The following is a 21,373-nucleotide window of genomic DNA, read 5'->3' on the forward strand; positions in this document are numbered from 1 at the left end:
AAAACTGATCTGCTTTTAAGGCTTTTGACAAACTGCCAGAAACGTGCGAGGCAGATGTAATCATATTGAGCGATAGCCCAACCTGTTAACATAATTTCTGGGTGATTATTTTCTTCAAATTCCAAGACTTCGTGGAATTTTGCCAAATGTGTTTAATTAGGGCTGTTGGAATAATAGCTCTTGGTAGCGATACCATACAATAGACTGTTTACAGAGCGGGAAGGGGACATGAAGAGCGTGCCGGGATTTACGCACACCACCAACTCTGGGAGACTGGTAGCACGTATATATATATATATATATATATATATATATATATATTACAATACCATACCTGTCAACCTGTATGGCTTTGCCGTACAAAGTACGTTTTTTATGCATTTTAAGACGAGTACAACGTACAATGAAATATGTACGGAAAAACGCAAATTTGTCAATTGCATGCGTCTGCCGCCTGGGGATTTCCCATCATGCATCATTCAGAAAAAAAAGATATAGTGTACGATTATTTTGTATTTTGTACGGGAAAATACGACACTTTGTACCGGCATGGAGCCGTCGAGGTTGACAGGTATGCAATATATATGATACAACGAAACACATGTACAATATAACATGTTAAACTACATAAATAAACACGTTAGAAAAAAAATATGGTGTAAGATTATTTTATGTTTTGTAAGGGAAAATACGACACGTTGTAAGGGGATGGAGCCGGAGGTTGACAGGAATGTTATTACGTCACTTTCAGGCGCCAAAGGAAATATCAAAATGGCCGTCATTCTAAGTGAATAAAAACGTCAGATTGATGCCACAATTCAAATTGTATAAATACTTTATCAATTCCAATATTATTTTGGAAGATCCTATTGTAACTGTTGGGACCATTTATGACTCCCCTTCCATTGAAATAGGGGAGAAACTGTACTTTAATTTGGGTAAATAAATCCTACTACTATAATACTTTGTTGTCTTGTTGCGTTTATAGTTGATTCCAGGATGTAACAAGCATATCTGTTAATTCCAGCGAGTTATTCTGTCCACTGTAGAAATTGTATTATGTACATTTCGTATTTTATTTAACTCACAAATTGTATTTTAAACACACACGCGTGACGTGATGTTGTGCTTAGTGCCGCCGTATCCCGCGCTTCTGAGGCGGAGGAGGAGCGAGTCGCACGAAACAACCAGCGTCGTGTGGAGAAACCACAACTATGAGCCACTCCTCTCCTCGGAGCACTTGCCCACTCTACACCCTCACTTTAGGTGAATTCTCAGTCCAGAGAACTTATCGCCGCAAAAGAACAGCTCCCCAAGAGTCAGGCCTCGATGGTGCTGAGCAATCGCATAGGTAAGACGTCGTCATGAACTATTCCGACCAAGTAAACTTTTTAAATAAGTTTAATACTGATGGCACTGCACTTATCATAAAAATTGCTCTGAAGTTATTATAGAATGAATGCTTTCTTCAAAGTTTTATTTTGTATCCGTGTGAAGGCAGCAGCGATAATTACTAAAATGTTCAGTTTAATGTTTAACTTGAACTAATACATTAATGCAGCAAAGTGATGTTGCTGCCTCCAGATCGATATCTCCAATTGAATTTGCTCCAGTGCAATTAGTCACACAGGTTCCCTTTGAAGGACACAGGACAATTAAATAATTCCTTAACAGTCACCGAGCTTGCATTGAGTTTAGATGCATCATTTGCCTTGCTGCCCTGCAATTGAATCGATCGTTGACCTGGGTCACTCATTTAACACAGTTTAACATGAGGTTTATTCAATTCCCTGTAGATGCCTTGATACTGACTGATGGAGAACGCTGATCCTCTTTTGTCGTGTCATCAGTCAAGCAAGGTAGCAAATATTTGCTTACACACAGGAAGTGTTCTATTGTGTAAATGCCAACTTAAAAGTTGCATTTGATTTGTAATGTTTTTTAGACTGATGATTTCCACAATAAATTCTCAAGTTAAAGCATTAAACTAACCCATACTTGCGATCAAGGGCGTAGTTTTGGCATGGACAGAGGGGACGTGTCCCCACCAATATTGAGCAATCATTGTTTTGTCACCACCAATATTATGTGATCACTTAAAAAATTCTTAAGTGCCCTCTAATATCGAGCAATTATTATTTGTTAACCACCGATTATATGTCATAATTAAAAAAAAAATGTGCTATGTCCCCACCAATGCCAAGATCAAACATGTGGCGTTGTATGTGATTTATTTGAAATGGCATTTCAGTTGTAGTTTTATTAATCAAACGTTGCTAAGGAATAAATCCCTGGCCCCCAGTGTGCCTCAGGTCACCCTTGACTTTCAGACACTTGACTTTTACACCATTCTGACCAGTTTAAAATGTAACAAAGTTGTAATTTATAAATTATTTATATACACCACTATCCAAGACTGAATATAATGATGTTGCCGGTGTAAAGCTATACAGAAGTATTTTTTGACAGAAATATATTTGAACCACTGTACTTTATCGCTGGAATTACATGAAATGCTCAGGCATGAACAGCCAAGGCAATTTGACCATGGCTCTCCTCAGACTGTCGGTCCGTGGACATAATTTCCCTTGTGAGGCACGCAACAGTTGTGACATGAATGTTAACTAGAGAGGCCCGCGCAGCCTTAGTCTGATGTTGCGAGTTAATAATCAACTAAGTAATGTCTGTACAGGATGGAGACGTTCCAAATGCTACCTTGCGTTGGGAAATAAGTGAATTACATTCTGTGGAGCAGCAATTCAACCCTGATGGCACTACTCAACTGATTACTGGAAAAGTGGCGGATTACACATAGATGTTATGTATCCATTTCGTTTCTATTTTGAAACTTGTTTGATACTCAATGACAAATGTCCAATAAATGTCTGGTTCACTTCGCAACAGTGTGAGGTAATTACATGTTTGCACAATAAAAATACAGTCATGCTTGTTTGATTTCCTGTAAATGTTACCTTTCTTACAGTACTAGGTAAATTAAAGCTGATAAAACAATTTCATGATATTGAGATGGACATCATTTAACAATTACCTTAGTAAAAACCACACGTTTATTAGATTTAGTTGTTTAGTACATAATGTACCAGAAAAAATAGAAATATTGTTCATTCTTTTCTAAAGTAAAGGGAAAGTGCTTATGTTAGAACAAAGCCGACCTGTCCAAAAATTAGTTAATACGTAAATAATAGTGATAATACAAAATCATTTTAAATGTGATTCTAAATTGGTCAATGTTAAAAAAATGTATATACATATTAAATATTTAAGATTGCTCCATACTATGTAAAAATCCCCAACATGCGGACTAAACAATACAGGTATTACATTTTTTTGGTAAAAAAAAACAAAAACAATTCATTTTTACTTTTCTTTCAAATTGTATTATTTCGTATGATTTTGAACACTACATTGACGAAATTGTAATATCTGATTTTTTTTTCTAGTGTGATAATGAAATAACTGATCCTCTAAGAGAAATATACAAACGAACCAACAGTTACTGAGCTGAATTCCTGAGCAATTTAAACACCTTTATTTCAAAAGGTATCCAACCAATTAATCAATGATTAAATAGCGCTTAATTTGATACTCATTACCTATTCAATCAATGTATTTTTGCACCAGCTTGACCATATTCTGAATTCAACCATATTGATGAAATTGTTCATTTTCTTAATCTTTACTTTTCAGATATCCTGGGGTGCTTTTGATGATGTTCACTTCCAGACATCATACCTGGAGGTAACGTTGAGCGGTGTTCATCCTCTGCATCCCAGATGGGGTTGGCTAGCCGGACCCCCCAGGGGTATGCATACATCTGTCTACAGTCCCTACTGACAATGGCCTCTGCCGGTTGCCCCTCACTGGCCCTTAACCCATTTAACTTCTCAGTGGCTTACACTATGCCCTTTTTCCAAGCTCGTGGCCCGATCCAGAATATTGTCAACAACTCCTTGTTCCAGGAAGTTTACGTAGCCTCACAGAATGCTATTGAAGCTGTCAACAGAAGTTTAGAAAGCTCGTGGGTGCTTCGCACCGGGCCGGTGGGAAGCCCCGAATGTCAAGTTTGTGATCTGTGTCCAGTTGACAGAGATCCCAACTTTCTGGAGGACACAAACAACCAGGTGTTGTTGCTGGACACCCCCTTCATGTATTTGTATTCTTGTGGAAGTTCCCAGTATGGCGTTTGCTATTTCCACCAACTGAACAACAACGGAGAACCACCTTCTATTTCTAAGTGTTTGTTTCGAGCAGATTCAAACTCTGCTGCCTACTGTCCGGATTGCGTCGCCAGCTCTCTCGGAACCAAAGTCACCATGGTGGAAGAGGGTCACACGGTTTACTTCTTTGTCGCGGCTACTGTGAATGAAGGTGTGACTCAGCGCTATGGAAGGAAGTCGATATCTGTACGTCGACCACTTGCCACGGAAGACGGCTTTTACCGTGATGTCCGCGGCCTGACTGTCCTTCCCCGTCTTAGGAGGACGTATCATATCGAATACGTCTACAGCTTTTTCACGCAGGAGTTTGTGTACTTCCTCTCAGTTCAAAGAGAGAGCCCGGACCAAGAATTGTCTTCCTTTCAAACCCGACTGGGCCGTCTCCCACGGAACGAATGGGAAATGAAACGATACCGGGAAGTCGTCCTGGAGTGCCGTTTTGAACCCAAGCGCCGGCGGAGGAATGCGGTGGGAGAACCCTACAAGGACGTGGTCTACAATGTAGTTCAGGCAGCATATTTTGGTAAAGCTGGCAGGGAACTGGCCGAAGAATTGGGAGCGGAGGAGGAGGACGACATCCTTTACGGGGTATTTGCTGTCATGGATGACAATGGAGTTACAGGGCATGATTCTGCCCTTTGCGCCTTCCCCGTGGACAATGTAAACGAGGCCATCGCAGACGGGGTGGACGACTGCTGTGAGTCGGGCCCCGAACAACTCTCCAGGGGTCTTTGCCACTTCCAGCCCTGTGAAAGCTGTCCTCATGAGGTGAGTCAACTGTAATTGCGATGACTTGCGTCCTGTGGTTAATATTAAGCAGATGGACTCCCTTTTGTATTAGAGTTTTTAAACTTCAGTGGTTGGGAAACTAATATACGTTTTTCTAACCCATTAATTGCCAGACCAGTAAAAATTGTATTTGACATATACACCTATCATGGTTGGTAAATAAGTTAAGAAAAATCACCTCAAAATAGGTAGGGTCCCAGAATTATTCTTCACAACACAAAAATTATGATCTAGATTTGCGCAATTATTGACATTCATCATATCATTCTTATATTTACTTTTTCACTTTACTGACCTTAGTGTTGTTATTATAGAAAAATAGTGTGCAGCTGTGCAAGAATGTAAACGTAATAACTAGTTTCTCATCGGTCTGGGCCTGCTCACATTTGCCAGGAGTGGCAGGATGAGTATGTTTACCTTAAACATGACTAATATAACGAGAAAGATGTAGTCACAAGTATTAGCAGTTAAATGTGTTTGTTACCTCTGTCTACAATTGATTGATCTATGCTTTAAATATGCATTTTCGATTAAACAATACAATTATTAAATATAATTTTACAATTCCCATTTGTGAGTCAATTCAAACAAATTGCATCACAAATTTATTGCACATGGATCAAATGACTCAATGAGTTTCACTTTGTCATGAAACGAAAGTGACAAATGTATCTACGGGCGACTGCAGAGGTGGTGCTTCAAGCACTGAATGTTACCTTCGCGTATGCGCATTTCGAGAAATACATACGAAAAAATAGGTCACTCCATCACATCTGTGTCATAAGAAATGTCTATAAATTCCAGTCTCATCACAAGTACAGCACGTTGCGTGAACATGAGGATTCCAAGGGACACGGTGCTCCAGCGGTTGTAGGGGACTCATAGAACTCATAGTTATATTCGTAACATTTGTTTCACGACAAAGTGTAACTAAAATCCAGAGGCGGTGCTTCAAGCACTGAATGACTAACACCAGCGTAGCCATGAGGAATCCCAGAAACAAACATCAATGACTGGCTATGGTCTGGTAAAATGTCACCGCATCCCCGAAGGTAGGGGCCAGTCCCCGCAATCCAGCAGAACAAGCACCACTCAGACCAAATAAACTACAGACAAGCCTTCACAACAAACTAAATTTGACCAAACGAATGAAGACGAACTTAGCACTACCTCGAAATGCAATTTCAGCAGGTAACCAATCCCTACGCAGCCTTAGAGAGGGCGAAAAAACTCACCTCTCTGACGACAACAGTCACAAATCTAATAGCAGTGGGGATGGCAAAAAAGCCAATTCCATCAAGCAGAACAGAGAGGTATGCACCCACCACACAAGAAGATAATCAGACTGGAATTTATAGATATTCCTGATGACACAGGTGTGACAAATTTTTTGGTATACAATTCTCGAACTGCGTATGCGCGAAGGTTACATTCAGTGCTTGAAGCACTGCTTCTGGTGGTCGGTAGGGACAAAATAGAACCATATATTTAGGGATAGCTCAGAAAAGGTAACTACAAGGTAATTTTCCTGTTACGATTGTACCATTTCATACTGTAATCTGTAAGTAATGCTACATTTAAATCAGAACTGTATGCTAAAACACCTGATAGAAAAAACTAATCAATCTTAAGGAAATGTTTTGAAGTTATATGTTCCTGACTACAAGGTACATGAACACATTGCCCGAGGCACGTAGTCATATTGAATAATTTATTCCCCTCATCATTAATGTTAACTCAAGTGTCTCTTCAAAGCCCAGATGTCAAATGAAAAGAAAGTCAAATCACATTGAGGTGTGTAATAGGGATTGTCCCCTCATGCTGTTGTTCACTGCTTCCGCTGCTTTTGGCTTTTTGGCTAGAGCATGGAGAACAACGTCACATGCAGGGACCACCCAACTATGGTTTCCCAGCCTTATTACAGAGTGGACCTCTTCAACCGACAAATGACCAATGTCCTTCTCACCTCTCTCCTGGTTACCACCATTGACAATAAGACAGTTGCCCATATCGGTACTTCCTTGGGTCGGCTTCTGCAGGTACTTAACACCAATATCTTGAGTGGTGTTCTTATCTGATTTTTTTCTTGTGTGATTGTAGCTGGTGCTGACAAGATCCAGTCCCATTATCTTTGCTAATTACTCTCTGGTGGAAAATAAGAAGATCTCATCTATCGCTGCAGTCTACTCAGCAGAGTATCTTCTGTTTGTGGTAGAAGACAAGGTAAATAAAAACACAAGCCTGAAAGATTAGGGAAGGGTATTGATGCGAATATTGTTCTATTTACTGTATTTTCTGGACTATAAGGCACATTCAAAACCCTAAATTGGCCATAAAATTGAACGTGGGCCTTATAATGTGGTGGTTATATGGGGAAAAAATTGGAAGTGCGTTACCATATTTGTGCAAATAGTGATCAGTTAAGAAAATGTGTCGCTTCAACAATGATCTGAACAGTGATCAAACTGGATAGCAATGGTAAAACCACCAATGCTAGGGACATGGACCGTTGTCAACAATTGCATAACATTGTAAAGATTGCGAGTCGGCAATGCAATGCTGTATTTTAGTGGTCCCCAACCTTTTCTGTACCATGGACTAGTTTAATATCTGACAATATTTTTGCAGCCCTATACATTAGGAATATAATGGGAAAAATTTAGTCATTGACTCAAAAGTACTAGTCTGTATATCTATTTGTCTGTCTAGAAAAAAATCACTTTTTACAATTGATTCCAATTGCTATACTTTAAATATGTATTAACTATTAAACAATACAATTACTAAATACATCAACAATTTGGTACCGTGACTAAAAATACCGCGATGATGAAATGAAACCTAATGCCTTTTCGTGTGTAGTCCGTATCCCTGGAGATTCAGTGGATAGGATTCCGGCGCGTACCTTGCCATGATCCGAGTTTGATTAACGTTGCATCCAATGTTGTGCACAAATCCTGTAATTTTTGTTTTTTGTGCAACCTGTTGGGGGCCTTATAGTATGGAAAATACCGTATATTCGTTATCATATATCGCTTCTGCTAATTCAACTCTTACAGATGTTTCAGGTCCCCCAGAGAGGCCCAGGATGTCAACACTTCCTGACTTGTGCTACGTGCCTGACAGCCCCCAAATTCATGGGCTGTGGCTGGTGCTTAGGGTCTTGTTCATGGGAGAACGAGTGCTCGAGTCAGTGGCGCAATGAGTCATGCCCACCACGGATCACCGGGGTTAGTTAGGAATCCTGGATCATTTTATAACCAAATTGAAATCGCATTTCGAAGTAGTGCTAAGTTATATTTTATTGATACAGTTTTTTCCACGAACTGCTCCCCCTGATGGTCAAACGGAGTTGACTGTGTGTGGATGGGAGTTCCAGTCCCCTCTAAGACCCGCTATTACCTCCAGAACCCACCAAGTTAGACTGGGACAGACATCTTGTATTGTGCTTCCTGTCAAGAGTAACAACACACAGTGAGTGAATTATGTGAGCTTCATTTTGCTGCACTAAGCAACTGTTTTATTTTTAGTTTAACAAGTAAAGCTAGAGTGTGCTCTGTGCTCTACACACATACTAGGCCATTATGGAAGAAAAAAAAAAATGATACCGAACACAGTTTGTAACAATTATTTAAAAACGTATCTTTTCTAAGTGAAATAAAGTTATAACTTAAAATACATAAATAAGGAGAACACTCATTTACAAGTAAGTCTATAGAAATTATGGATAGGCTAGCCAGGCTTGTTATCAAGGTAGCGGTACTCGCAATGGGTGGCTTATATCAGCATCGGACACCATCAAGGTATACCACAATCAGTAAATTGGCAATGAAAATAATATTTACTTGGAAATAATTTAATAAGGCTTTAAAGAGAAATGCCGTGTTTTTACTTTTTTTATGTATTACTCTATTTTAATTTATGAAATAACTGGCATTGAACATGACAGCTCAAAATGAATAACAGATTGGTAATAATTAAGAAAAATTATGTGTAATATTTCTACCCCTTGAACAATTTTAATCATTTCAGAATTGTCACTTTCGGGACTTGCAAATCGTTAATATTTTTGTGTACTGGTTTTGTAGTTTGGTTTGTAAGATTCGCACCAGGACCAATGACCTGTCCAAGCCAGTCAACGTTACAGTTGAAGTGCACGAAGGCGAGGGAAGTATGAAGGTGGAGGGGCACTATTCTATTGACGGCAAGGCAGAAATGCCTGGCTTTACTTTCCTTGTAAGTTTGACATCTGTCACAATTGAGTCATTGTCATCTTTTGCCATATGTCATGTCTTAACTCGTAAAGTCGAATGCAGATCCCAAACATCACAGAAATCCAGCCAAACTATGGTCCTCGAATCGGGGGAACTTTGATCACAGTGACTGGGGCTCACTTGGATGCCGGGCGGACGAGGAGAGTCACACTAAATGATATGCCTTGTCCTATACAAAGGTCTGTTTAACAATATATAATATTTAATAATATATTCAATCTTTCAAACTAAATATAAGCTGTAATATATTTCCAGAGTCACAAAGCCTAAAGGCAATATGTCCTCCATCATCTGTCTTACCCAGCCCATCTCAGAGGCGAGGGACGTACCACTCAGTGTTTTCATCGACAAGTCGCCTGTCCTCACGACAAAGGTTTTTTACTACAAAGAAAACCCCAAGATAACCTCCGTCAAGCCTGATTGTAGCTTTGACAGGTAGACCCGTGAAATACACAAAAAATTTCCATAATGAAGTTTAAGAATCTGTATAGAATACTATCAACTGACATTTCCCAATTTATTTAACATGCCTGAATGCCAGAGGATCAAATATATTAATAGAAGGAGAAAATCTGGATTCTGTGTATCGGACCACCATCCACTTTAAACCAAATGAGAGCCACCTGAAGCCTGTGACAAGGGTATCTTAACCTCCCAATTAAAAGTACCTTGAATAAAAGCCCTTTTTCACTTTGGCTCATGTTAGTGCATTCAAAATCTGTTCAAATGACTTTGTTGTTTGTACCTAGGAATGCATTGGCAAGGCCTTATCCACTAGGATGGAATGTGTCACTCCTGTATTTCCAAGGGACGAGACAGAGGAAGGAGAACTTTCCTTTGACATGGATGGCGCCATTGGACTTTGGAATCAAGAATTTACATATCACCCGTATGGCAAACCTATCCCCTTTGAAACAGAAGGACATGAGCTGCATTTGTACCCTGGGTTTGATGAAGTTTCACTACATGTAACTACAAATGACTAACTGTCTTTGCATCCTCTTTTTGTCATATTTTTTTATTCATTTTGTTTTATTTTCTTCAATACCTATAGCATCAGAAGCTTAACCTGGTGAGCTCCTGTATGACAATCATTATGACGGTGGCGGGTGTGGATTGTGATGCCAAAGTTTTGGATAATGAAATTACCTGCAGGATACCCAAAAATGTAACCATCCCCAATGAAGGACTGCCTGTGAAGGTGAGAAGTATGACGGCTGTGTTGGTCTGTGTGCTGTCTCTGAAATGCACTGCAAAGACCCTGGTTATCAATTCAACCTAAAATGTAAAATGGCACAAAGATTCTAATTCGAGTAAGAACGCCTTATTTATTAGACAGTTATAATGCAAATGGTCCAGTTCGAAATTCAAATAAGTAACTTGTTTTTTACCCTCGAAGTTAAGTGGCGTTGCACAGGCAGATTCTTTCCCCGTCATGTAAGATATTATTTTTCTTATTTTACAATTCAAAATTTAGTTCTGCTAAAATAGAATTAATTATAAATATTATTTCCCTCATTTTAGAAAATAATTGTCAGTTAAACAAAAACAATTATTTATAAGTATTATTTTTCTCACTTAGTAATTTTTTTAGATAATTAGAAAATCTTTAAAATTAGCAATAAAAAAATCTTAAATCGTAGAATTACAAAAAAAATACTTTAATTAATCAAAATAATGGGTTAGAGGTGCAAGCCTAATATGTTTATTTTATTTTAATATTGGCCACCTGCAAAGGAGAATGCAAAGGATGCCAGTTTGTTATTTTCACTGTTATTCCGAACTGCTGTTTGTTTTGACTATTCTCACTGTTTACTTCATATTTGCCTATATCGGCCAATCATGTTGCTGTTTTGTTTTTTAATGTCCACATCCTTTAATGCTGATCTGCTTTTTTAACCTAGGATATTAATAAAAAATAAGGTCTCAAGGGGAGGGCTTTTGAAAGAGTTTGTATTTTTTTTATCTAAGGTTTACGCTCTCTCTCCTGTTCTTTTTGCATGTTCAAAATCGATTCATGTCTTCTCTCCTTATTTGAGTGTCTACTAAACTTGAAACTTATGAAGTACTTTTTACTTATTTTACGCTTTTACATTAGTTATCTAGCCCAAATTTTTCCAGTGCACTATAGCTGTTGACTTAGTATGTTCTTTACACTGCACCAGAAGGAAAAAGTAAAATCAAGAAAATAATAATTGAAATAGGCTAAATTATGTAATATGACTTGTGCCAGATAATGATAAAAAACAAATTGAATAACAGGGCTGAGATGGCAAAATATTTTAGAGAGAATAGATAAATTGCTGGATTATAGTAACAACAGGAAGGCACTGAACAACTAAAAAAGGAGCCCCAAGCTGCAATAATACGATGATCCATTTTGTGGAATGAACAACTTAACAAAAACATGTTAATTGGTGAGCTGTTTGGACAGATCCAGCAAGCACCTACATCCCTGTTTTTCATTCACAGAGTTCCCATTTACTTAGGACTGTCAAAATATCATCAGATTTATTTACTATCGGAACAAAAAACACAATTCAACAGATAAAATTAGCGTTTAGAAAAGCATAAACAGGCATCACTTTTACCAGCAATGAAACTTTCTTCCAATGTATGATGGACTGTATAATGATTTTCTAGATATCTATCAATGGGCAAGTCCACAATGTGGGCACAGTGATCAGGGTCAGCAACCACTACATGGTGGGTATCGTTTTGGGGATCCTCGCAGCACTGGTGGCTGGGGCGGTGCTGGCCTTTGCTGTCATGAAACATTTGAGGAAGAAAAAGAAAGGTAGGCTGCACCTGGACTTTGATCACACCTGTTTTTGCAACACAAACCTGCTGAATGTGTTGGCAAATAGTGCAAGTCTTTCAAGCGGAACATCCTCTGTGCCTCATTGTCTATACTTGTATTTTCACTGTATGAGTGGTTGACACATTAAAACCATGCAACATTGTTTTTCAGCTTCCATGGCGGAGAGCCGTTTGGCTCGCAGTGGTAGCCGTTCTGGGAGGAATAGTGTAGAGTTGTCACCAGTCGGGGACTACAGGAGAGGTGACAACATTCATTTTATTGTGGGCTAGTTACAGTACGTGACAGGAAAGGTTAAAATAGTTTGGAATTTTACTTTTTAGTTAGTTAGCTTTTTATTATTATTATTACTATTATTATTTGTTGCTTTTTTAAAATGTAGTTCGTTATTTATTAGTAGATGTTTCTTTTTCCTGCTTCTTTATATCCTCTCAATTATTTATACATTTCTTAATTTAATCTACATTTACCCGGTTATATTATAAATTATGGCATATTTGTTGAATATTTTCAACAACGTTTCAATAACAATTAAACACTTTAATTTTGAAATAGAACCCTAAAGTCTCATGGATAATAGTAATTGACAAATAAAACAATGGGCATTTTGCTTTGTTGATAGTTTTCTGAATGTGAAATGTGTTTCTTTGATTTATTTTATTCATTTAAATGTATTTTGATTTTAGTTTCATTAATTTTAGCTGATCATGTTGGTATAAGTTGATTTTTTAAAATACATCTTCCTTTGTGTTTTACTTAGTAATAACCCTAAATCCTCCAAGTCCCGTCGGTGGTCCCGTGGCCTTCCCCAGCTTGTCCTACGCTGCAGGAAGTATCGACGTGACGCTCACCCCTCTAATGGCTGCAGAGAAAATTTCCATTTCCAGTTTTAGACCTGAATTATTGGAGGAGGTGAAGGATGTTCTCATTCCTGCCGAAATGCTCCTTGTGCAGCACCACCGGATTATTGGGAAAGGTGTGGAAAAAGACTAATTTTGGGAAGAATTACTTTATTTATTATTATTATTGTTTGCAGGTCATTTTGGAACAGTTTATCATGGCTACTTCACAGACCTCAACAACAGAGAAATACATTGTGCTGTCAAGTCTTTAAATAGTGAGTCATATTTGTGTTTGTGGTCTCTGTAATTCCAAAAGACTTTTTGAAAATCATTGTTTGTCTTCAGGAATAACAGATGTGGAAGAAGTGGAGCAGTTTTTGAAGGAAGGTATAATCATGAAGGGTTTCCATCACACCAACGTGCTGTCTCTGCTGGGAATCCTCCTGCCACAAGAAGGCCTCCCTCTTGTGGTTCTGCCGTATATGAAACACGGAGACCTGCGCCACTTCATACGCTGCGAGAAGAGGGTGTGGCTTCCACCTCGGGGGATTTTCACCCTAAATCAAACGCTCACAACACTTTTCCTTATTGTATCTATTATTTAGAACCCTACTGTGAAGGATCTCATTGGCTTCGGACTGCAGGTCGCCAAGGGGATGGAGTATTTGGCTCAGAAGAAGTTTGTTCACAGAGATCTTGCGGCACGCAACTGCATGTGGGTCAAGCAGGAAAATCTGCCATTCTTCCACAGAACTAGAGTAATATCTTGCTTCCATACCATAGGCTGGATGAGTCTTACACAGTCAAGGTGGCAGACTTCGGCATGGCCAGAGATGTTTTCGATAAGGAGTACTACAGCATTCAAGACCACAGAAAGGCGAAACTGCCCGTCAAGTGGATGGCCATTGAGAGTCTACAGACACAGAAATTCACTTCTAAGTCTGACGTGGTAAAATTAACTCATTGGAAGTAAAAACGGTGCTCACACTTTACATTTCTTTCAATATCTTTCATCCGTCAAACATTGTCTTCAGCTCAACAGCCATATTTCCATTGACTGGGTGCATTGAAATATGCACATGAATTGATATTTTGTCACATTGGCTGTCTCTGCAGTGGTCTTTTGGTGTGCTGATGTGGGAGATGCTGACCAGAGGAGCAAGCCCCTACCCAGAAGTTGACCCGTACGACATAACACACTACTTACTGAAGGGCAGGCGGCTTCCCCAGCCCCAGTATTGCCCTGACCCTTTGTAAGTCTTTTGCTAAATAACCATCACATATTGTTGCACTCTCAGTCATTTCAATGAATGCAGTTTGTAGTGGTCAGCTTATTTTACTTGTCACATAGTTTGTGTTAATCACAATACTGAAATTTACAAACGTAATACCATTCATTTTTTTACCTTTTTTAAAGATATAGAAAATGTTCACACATAGCAAGATAGATATATGGTAACTCATTTGTGTCAAATTTGTCAATTTTCCACTACTCGGTTATGTCAACAAGCCTGGCAATGTTGTGCTTGAGTTATGTAGTTAATTTGTACATTGCGCATACACATACACACACTACAGGGAAGAAACATTACCCTGCAACACGCTTTCTTTAGAAAATATTTTCCAATGGTCGGATATGACACATTAGAATAGATAAGCCATTCATTCTTCACGTTTCAGGTTGTTTTCCACAAACTATCGGTAAAATGGCCTAAAAAGAATACAGTACTTACATACTGTTAAAAATTGTACCTTTTTTAATGCTGACTACGTTTTGGGTATTGTTACCCAATGCTCTGCAACATCTATTGCAGCCTGGTCATCCTGGAAGAGGCATTACCACTTGAATGGCCTCTTTTCAATGTTTATTTTCCTCATTCTGAGTTTTTTTTAGTTTTTTAATGACCGCATCTCGGTTTCAGATCAGGGGATGGTGTAATTGTGGGCTGAGCAGTCCTTTGACACATTTTGTGAAAAATGGCTCTACAAATCAATGTGTGACTGTGGGACTTAAGAAAAATATTTTGGCAATTTGATTGATCATTTTGCTCTTTCAAGTGTTTTCCTTGTTAACATATTTTAAAATTGTATTTAGTAAAATAAGAGAAATAATACTTAGATTGAGCAAAATTATCATTAACTTCATCTTGATTTTTTTCTAGGAAAACAAAAATTGACAAAAGTATCTGACGTGATTGATATCAGAATGTCTTGATTATTTTAAGTATTATTTTATTATTTACAAAATTATTCCAAGAACTTGGTATATAACAACAATACTTTTTTCAGCAATCCCCTGTTTGCGTTCCAAAAAGTTCCCTCAATAGTCAAACCTGCAAAATAGAAACCTTTCTTTTTTTAAATACTCATATATTGAATACATTGAAAGTCAAGGAGCAAACCCAATTCACAGGCTCAAGCATTTGTTTAGCAAATACAAGTACTAAACTTAATAAATGCACATCTGTACTGTCAAATTGTAATTTTAAAAATAATCTCGCTGCTTTATTGCACAACTGTATTCATTAAGGACACAATCCCTTTCACTTCAGAAGATGCTTGGTCGGCATCATGTAAACTGCATATACATTCGTTTAAAGCAGGGGTGCACAACCCAAAATGTTGAAAAACAAAAATGCCTGGAGCTGCAAAAAGTTAAAAGCCTTATATAAGCCTTATTAGAAAGGAAACACAGACTGTAGTTATCTATATTAATCGTAAAACGTTAAGAATGTGTCTTGTTTGCTTCTACAGAAACCATATATTTTTCCATTATCAAACATTTTTGAAAAAGCCACTAGGTAGTGCCAAAGAGGCGCATGCTGCTTCAGGGCACAAGTTAAATGTGTTGAGAAGTCCCAATTTATTTTGGCCCCATACTGTCGGTGCTTTTTCTTTTTTTACTCAGGCCGCAATGTCATCGACGCACAGGCAGACGCAGTAGAAACGGCGTGGGCGACTGTTTAGCCAATTAGAATGCAGCACACGATCCACGATAAATGAAAAACCGTGAAGTAGCAAAATCACAATAGTTAAACCGCGATACATCAAGGGATTACTGTACATGGAAAGACGATCATTTTCCCAACATATAGTTTTTAAATGAGACTTTTTCAGTGTAATAATGATTCATAATTCCAGGTATAGCCTTATGCTGGAATGCTGGGACCCCGATCCAGATCTGAGGCCTAGCTTTGCCACACTGGTGTCTGCTGTCAGCACTATCCTGTCCAGCCTCGAAGGAGAACACTACATTAGTCTAAACGTCACATACGTCAACCTGGACCAGCCGAGGCCTTACCCAGCTCTCACTGAGTCTGCTGACGAAAATGACTCCACTGGTGGTGAAAGTGATGCAGGCTCCATCTCCTCTTGATCCTTTCTCATTCAGTTGAGGACTAAAATAGACAAGAGGACTAAAAAAAAGCAAGGCAAGTTTCCTCCATTGCTGTACTAGTATGTGCTATTCATTCTACTAGTGCGCTAAATTGTCTTGCTATTGAAGACGGAGTGCATTAGAAGCCTACATGGACATTAAGGTCAGTATCAAGCATGTTAAAAACTGTTCAAACATTTTACGCATTTGCTCTTAATTCTCCTGCAGTCCAGCGATTTTCTGTAAACTTGGATGAAGTGAAGCAATCCTATGTATGAACCCTAATGTCCCTAAAATGCAATCTGATGTTTTCTTATTGTTGTAGTGTAGTAAATTAAAATTATTTATTTGTTTACAACTGTGTTATAATTAGTTCTTGAAAATGTTTCACGTGTTACTCAAGGTATAAGAAAAGGAGTCTCAAACTCGCGGCCCACAGGCCAATTGCGCCCCCAAGGATGATATTTTGAGACTACCACCTTAATATAAAAATTAAAGGGACAGCGTGTATCAGTTTCTGCGACTCGACCTCGGATAAGCAGTAGATAATGGATGGATGGGTGTGTCTTAGTTGACTACTAGATTTTGCTGTATTGTGTTGTAATTTTTTTATTGTCATTTGTATGCCTGGCATTTTACAAGGGAAGAAAAAAATGGAATAAAAAAGAAAATATAGAAAAAAAAATTAAGGAAAAAGGGAAATACAAAGAGGAAATAGGAAAAAAAGAAAAGGAAAATGGGGAAAAGAAAGAACAAAAGAAAGAACAATGAAAAATAGGAAAAGAAAGTAAAAATAGGGAAAGAAAAGGGTAGAAAAAAGAAAACAAGCAGAGACAAAGGGATGGAAAAAAAGCAATTTTAAAAAGGGAAATTTTGTTTTGCTTGAAGTCAACTCTCTAAATGAGCCTCATGTTATGTCAAATACTTACAAACGTATATTCATTTATTAATGTTTGATTGATTTTTGTAGGAATTTTTAACGTTTTTTGTTTGAAATCGTATTTTTAAATCGATTATATATACAGGATTGGGTAGGGTTACTTTAACTGGATTACTTTCAATTACTTTTGGATTACTCCAATACCAAACATGCTAATAGAAGACAAAATAAACTAAATATGAATAAAATTATGACTCACAACACGTGGTAAGCTTTCTCTCCTGGCTTTGATCTCCGGCAAAACTAACATAAAATGCGACAGAAACAAAATGAAAATAAATCCAAACAGCTTGCCAACATCATTTTTACCGTTCCATGCATTCCGTTACTCCCCAAGCCTGCACAAAATTTAGTCATTTTATTCATATTTAGTTTCTTTTGTCTTTTATTAGCATATTTCGTATTGGAGTAATCCAAAAGTAATTGAAAGTAATCCAGTTAAAGTAACCCTACCCAACCCTGTATATATATCGGAATCAATATTTGAAATGATTGTATTAGTGCTTTTTGTGCAATACCCGATTTGGCCCGGCCCCACCCAACTCAATTGAGTATGAGACCTTAGTATTAGAGTGACCTCTAGAGGGCAGCATTGCATCGCGCAGGTTCTCGGCTCGATCCATCCAAATTATTTGCATTTAAACTGCGAACGCAGTAACATAGCAACACAAATACTCGTGGTCCAGTACCTTTCGTTTTTTTTTAAATTAGTAATCAAACAAATTAATTGTGTTTATGGGGCAGTTATTAAAACCAACGAATATCTCATTAAGTAGGCACTCATTTCCCCCCTGTCATTCATTTTTTTGCCCCGGAGGTCTAAAAGAAGCAAGATAGCACATTTTCAATTCAGACAACAGATGAAACAGTCAGACTTGACAACCACTCCATCATTCTCTCAAATCAACCCAACAGGCATCTCCCCACACTCCCAGCGCCATTCGCACCTCTCGCTCACTAACAGAAACAAAGAAAACCATAGGGAAATAAACATGACGTCTTTTATCCTGCCACGGGATAGTGGGGCCTTTGATATCGAGAAAAATTGAACCTGATGTAGACGTCAAAATTTTCCACTATGCAGCGCATAGCCATGGGAACTCTCGGAGCATCTCTATATATTTCTCCCCGGCAGGGTTCACCATAAGGTCCTTTACTCTAGGCTCTTTGATGTTGGTATTATCCATAATATCTTTTGACCCTCTGTGCTTGTGGTGTTCTGAATGTCAGCGTCTATTTCAAAGCATTTACACCCTGGGTCACTTGTACAAGCCTGCTTCTCTATGTCAGGGGCTTCATGTGCTAGTCAAATCATATATGACATGTTTTAATAGAGACAATATTTTTTTATATTGTTAAGGAAAAAAATTGAGGTTAAATATAGAGGCTACTTTTAACTCATTCCGTGCCAGATGTTTTTCTCAAATGGGAAGGGCGGGTGCCAGCCAATTTTTGCCATTTTGCCCCGTTTTTGAAGGCTTACAGAAAATTTTGTTCTGTAGCTATATAGACATAGGACATATAAAAAGGAAACTTGGACTCTCATCTTTCATTCAAAAAAAAGTATGTTTCTAAGTTTCTTGAAAATACTTGTTTCCAAGGAACTTCTCAGAAAAACTGCTTTTTGTGAAAGGATGCATTTTAAAGCAGAATTTTCACTTCAGTGCTTTTTTATTCCCATGTAATACCTCCAATATCTAAATGTTTTCCATAACTTAAGGGTACAGTACTCTGCTTGCAAAATAAAATTTTATTGAACTAACACTAAACTTATGCATGAACTTTGCAATTTTTCTGTTAGTGATCACACAATTTCGGCTACTTGGGGGCAGCCAGCACACTCTCAATCACTGGATAGCAGCAGCAAAGCAATACGAAGAAGTTGGGGCTCCTTCACACCATTCCTGCAGTTTAGTGGTGATTTATCATGCTGAAATCATTCCCAGGCTTGATACTTACTGAGCCACAGTGCCAAATCCTTTAGAATATATAATATACATCTCATCTCATCTCATTAGCTACACCACCCATCCTCAGTAGGGTCGTAGGGGTGCTGACGCCCATCCCAGCAATCATCGGGCAGTGGGCAGGGGACACCCTGAACTGGTTGCCGGCCAATCGCAGGGCACACGGGGACAGACAACTCACTCGCTCACTTACACCTAGGGACATTTTAGACCGGCCAATTCACCTGAAATGCATGTTTTTGGAATGTGGGAGGAAACCGGAGTGCCCGGAGGAAACCCACGCAAGCACTGGGAGAACATACAAACTCCGCACAGGAAGTCTGGAGCTGGATTTGAACCCACGCAGGAGGTTCCCATGACATGAACTGTGCCGCACATGCGCGAACCACTGCGCCGCCCTGCTGCCCATATAATATATATATACAATGCTTCTGAAAACATATTTATACGTTAAGGCACTGATTGAGTTCATATCAAAATGATTTACTTTTTCTGTCTGTGCAAGGCACTTGTGGCTCGCTCATCCAACCCCATTTTGAATTGAATTGAATTGTCTTGTCTTCATTGTCATCAATATAAAAATTGTGAAACATTGCATCCAGGGGTATTAGATAAGGCATGGTAAAGTTTCCACATTTTTGTGCACTTGTTTAAGGGGGTGATGGCCCTGGAGAAGAAGCTGTCTCTGAGCCTGTATGTCTTTGTATTACATGTAAAAATGCCTCTCTTTCCAAGGTTTTACAGTTTGAAGCTGAACATGTTGCTAGAGAGCAGACATGGGACCAAGTCACACATGTGCAAGTCTCAAGTAAGTCTCAAGTCTTCACCTTCAAGTCCCAAGTAAGTCCCAAGTATTTTTTTCTTGGGCAAGTCAAGTCACAAGTCAAGTCCCGAGTCTTAGATTGCCAAGTCCAAGTCAAGTCACAAGTCATAAAAACAGCGACTCGAGTCGACTCGAGTCCAAGTCACTAAGTCTCAAGTCCCCATGTCTGCTAGAGAGTAAGGAAGAAGAAGAGAACAAATCTCAGAAAATGCATTTTATCATAACCATGATAAAGAGATTATTGAGGATAGTGTTTTAAAACCGTTTTGGAGCCGAGGCACAATTTTTTTCATTGAGAATCCTTGAGGCACACTGTCTGCCGAAAATATTCAAAAAATCAATTCAGTCAATTCAAGTTACATATTTTTTAAAGCTTGAATCATCACTTTGCCTACATTGACAGTAATAATTTTTATGTAAACCACGGCTCAGAAAGTTATACAGATCATTTTTTTTGGTTCATACTTTTACTCTAATCTGTGAATTCACTATATTCTAAATCGGTTTTTAAACGCTTACTATATTTTATTATATAGTTTTGTATCTAAAAAAATAACAAAAAAATACTTCAAATGATCAGAAACGTTGTACTAGAATCTATATATTTTAAGTTTGTTTAAAATAAAATAAGAATATATATCAAATCAGAAAAATTATGTCCAAAATGTTTACTTTATTTGATTTATTGTACGGACCCTGCTAAACTTACGAACGAGATTCCGGTCAATCGTTCGTAGGTTGTTTAAATCTAAGCTTAAAACACACTTCTACTCTATAACATATCAATAACCTATATTTTATGTTGACAATATCTGTGTATTATTTACCCTCATGTAGGTTTTAGATCAGGGGATGGTGTCATAATAGTCTGTGGTTTGCAATAATCTGTGGCCTGTGCAGCCCTTTGAGACTCTTGGTGATTAAGGGCTATACAAATAAACATGACTTGACTTGACTTCAATTTGTTCGTAATTTGCTTTGGTGCTATATTTTTTATGGAATGTATGTTTAAGGTTTATATAAGTATGTTTAAGGCTTGTATAAGTAACCCGTATTGTTTTATACTAAAAAAACATTTCATAAAATAATATGCTCTATAAAGATAAATAAAGTTGAGTTTAACTTACTTTTGGTAGATCCGCTTCAAGAGGTGCTCCTCCGTGGTAAAAAGTGGCCAAAAAAGGCATTCCGAGCATTTTCTCAACCGTATCAAGCTTTCTTATTCCACTTTTGCCTCTTCTTTACACTTAACACCAACCATATAGAACGGAGGCACGAGATATTAAACAATAAAAATGTAAATAAA

The 21,373-nt window shown here is 38.2% G+C and overlaps 1 protein-coding gene across 2 annotated transcripts; it reads left to right on the forward strand.

The window, feature by feature from the left end:
* Positions 1–1,165: 1,165 nt before the first annotated feature.
* Positions 1,166–16,654, forward strand: mst1rb (macrophage stimulating 1 receptor b). 2 transcript variants are annotated; one of them, XM_088337196.1, is made up of 21 exons: positions 1,166–1,351; positions 3,709–5,006; positions 6,890–7,066; positions 7,128–7,250; positions 8,087–8,257; positions 8,341–8,501; positions 9,116–9,263; positions 9,344–9,480; positions 9,557–9,736; positions 9,843–9,942; positions 10,051–10,269; positions 10,356–10,502; positions 11,945–12,098; positions 12,273–12,362; positions 12,880–13,095; positions 13,156–13,236; positions 13,307–13,488; positions 13,567–13,676; positions 13,745–13,910; positions 14,078–14,214; positions 16,103–16,654. In XM_088337196.1, the coding sequence occupies exons 2-21, from the start codon at positions 3,795–3,797 to the stop codon at positions 16,335–16,337; spliced, it is 4,146 nt and encodes a 1,381-aa protein (XP_088193322.1). In that variant the 5' UTR covers positions 1,166–1,351; positions 3,709–3,794; the 3' UTR covers positions 16,338–16,654. The 2 variants fall into 2 exon arrangements, with proteins under 2 accessions (XP_088193322.1, XP_088193323.1); XM_088337197.1 differs by lacking the exon at positions 6,890–7,066.
* Positions 16,655–21,373: the final 4,719 nt, after the last annotated feature.

Source organism: Urocampus carinirostris, chromosome 6 (assembly GCF_059441175.1).
Source record: "Urocampus carinirostris isolate Australia breed hairy pipefish chromosome 6, RoL_Ucar_1.0, whole genome shotgun sequence".
Taxonomy (NCBI): domain Eukaryota; kingdom Metazoa; phylum Chordata; class Actinopteri; order Syngnathiformes; family Syngnathidae; genus Urocampus; species Urocampus carinirostris.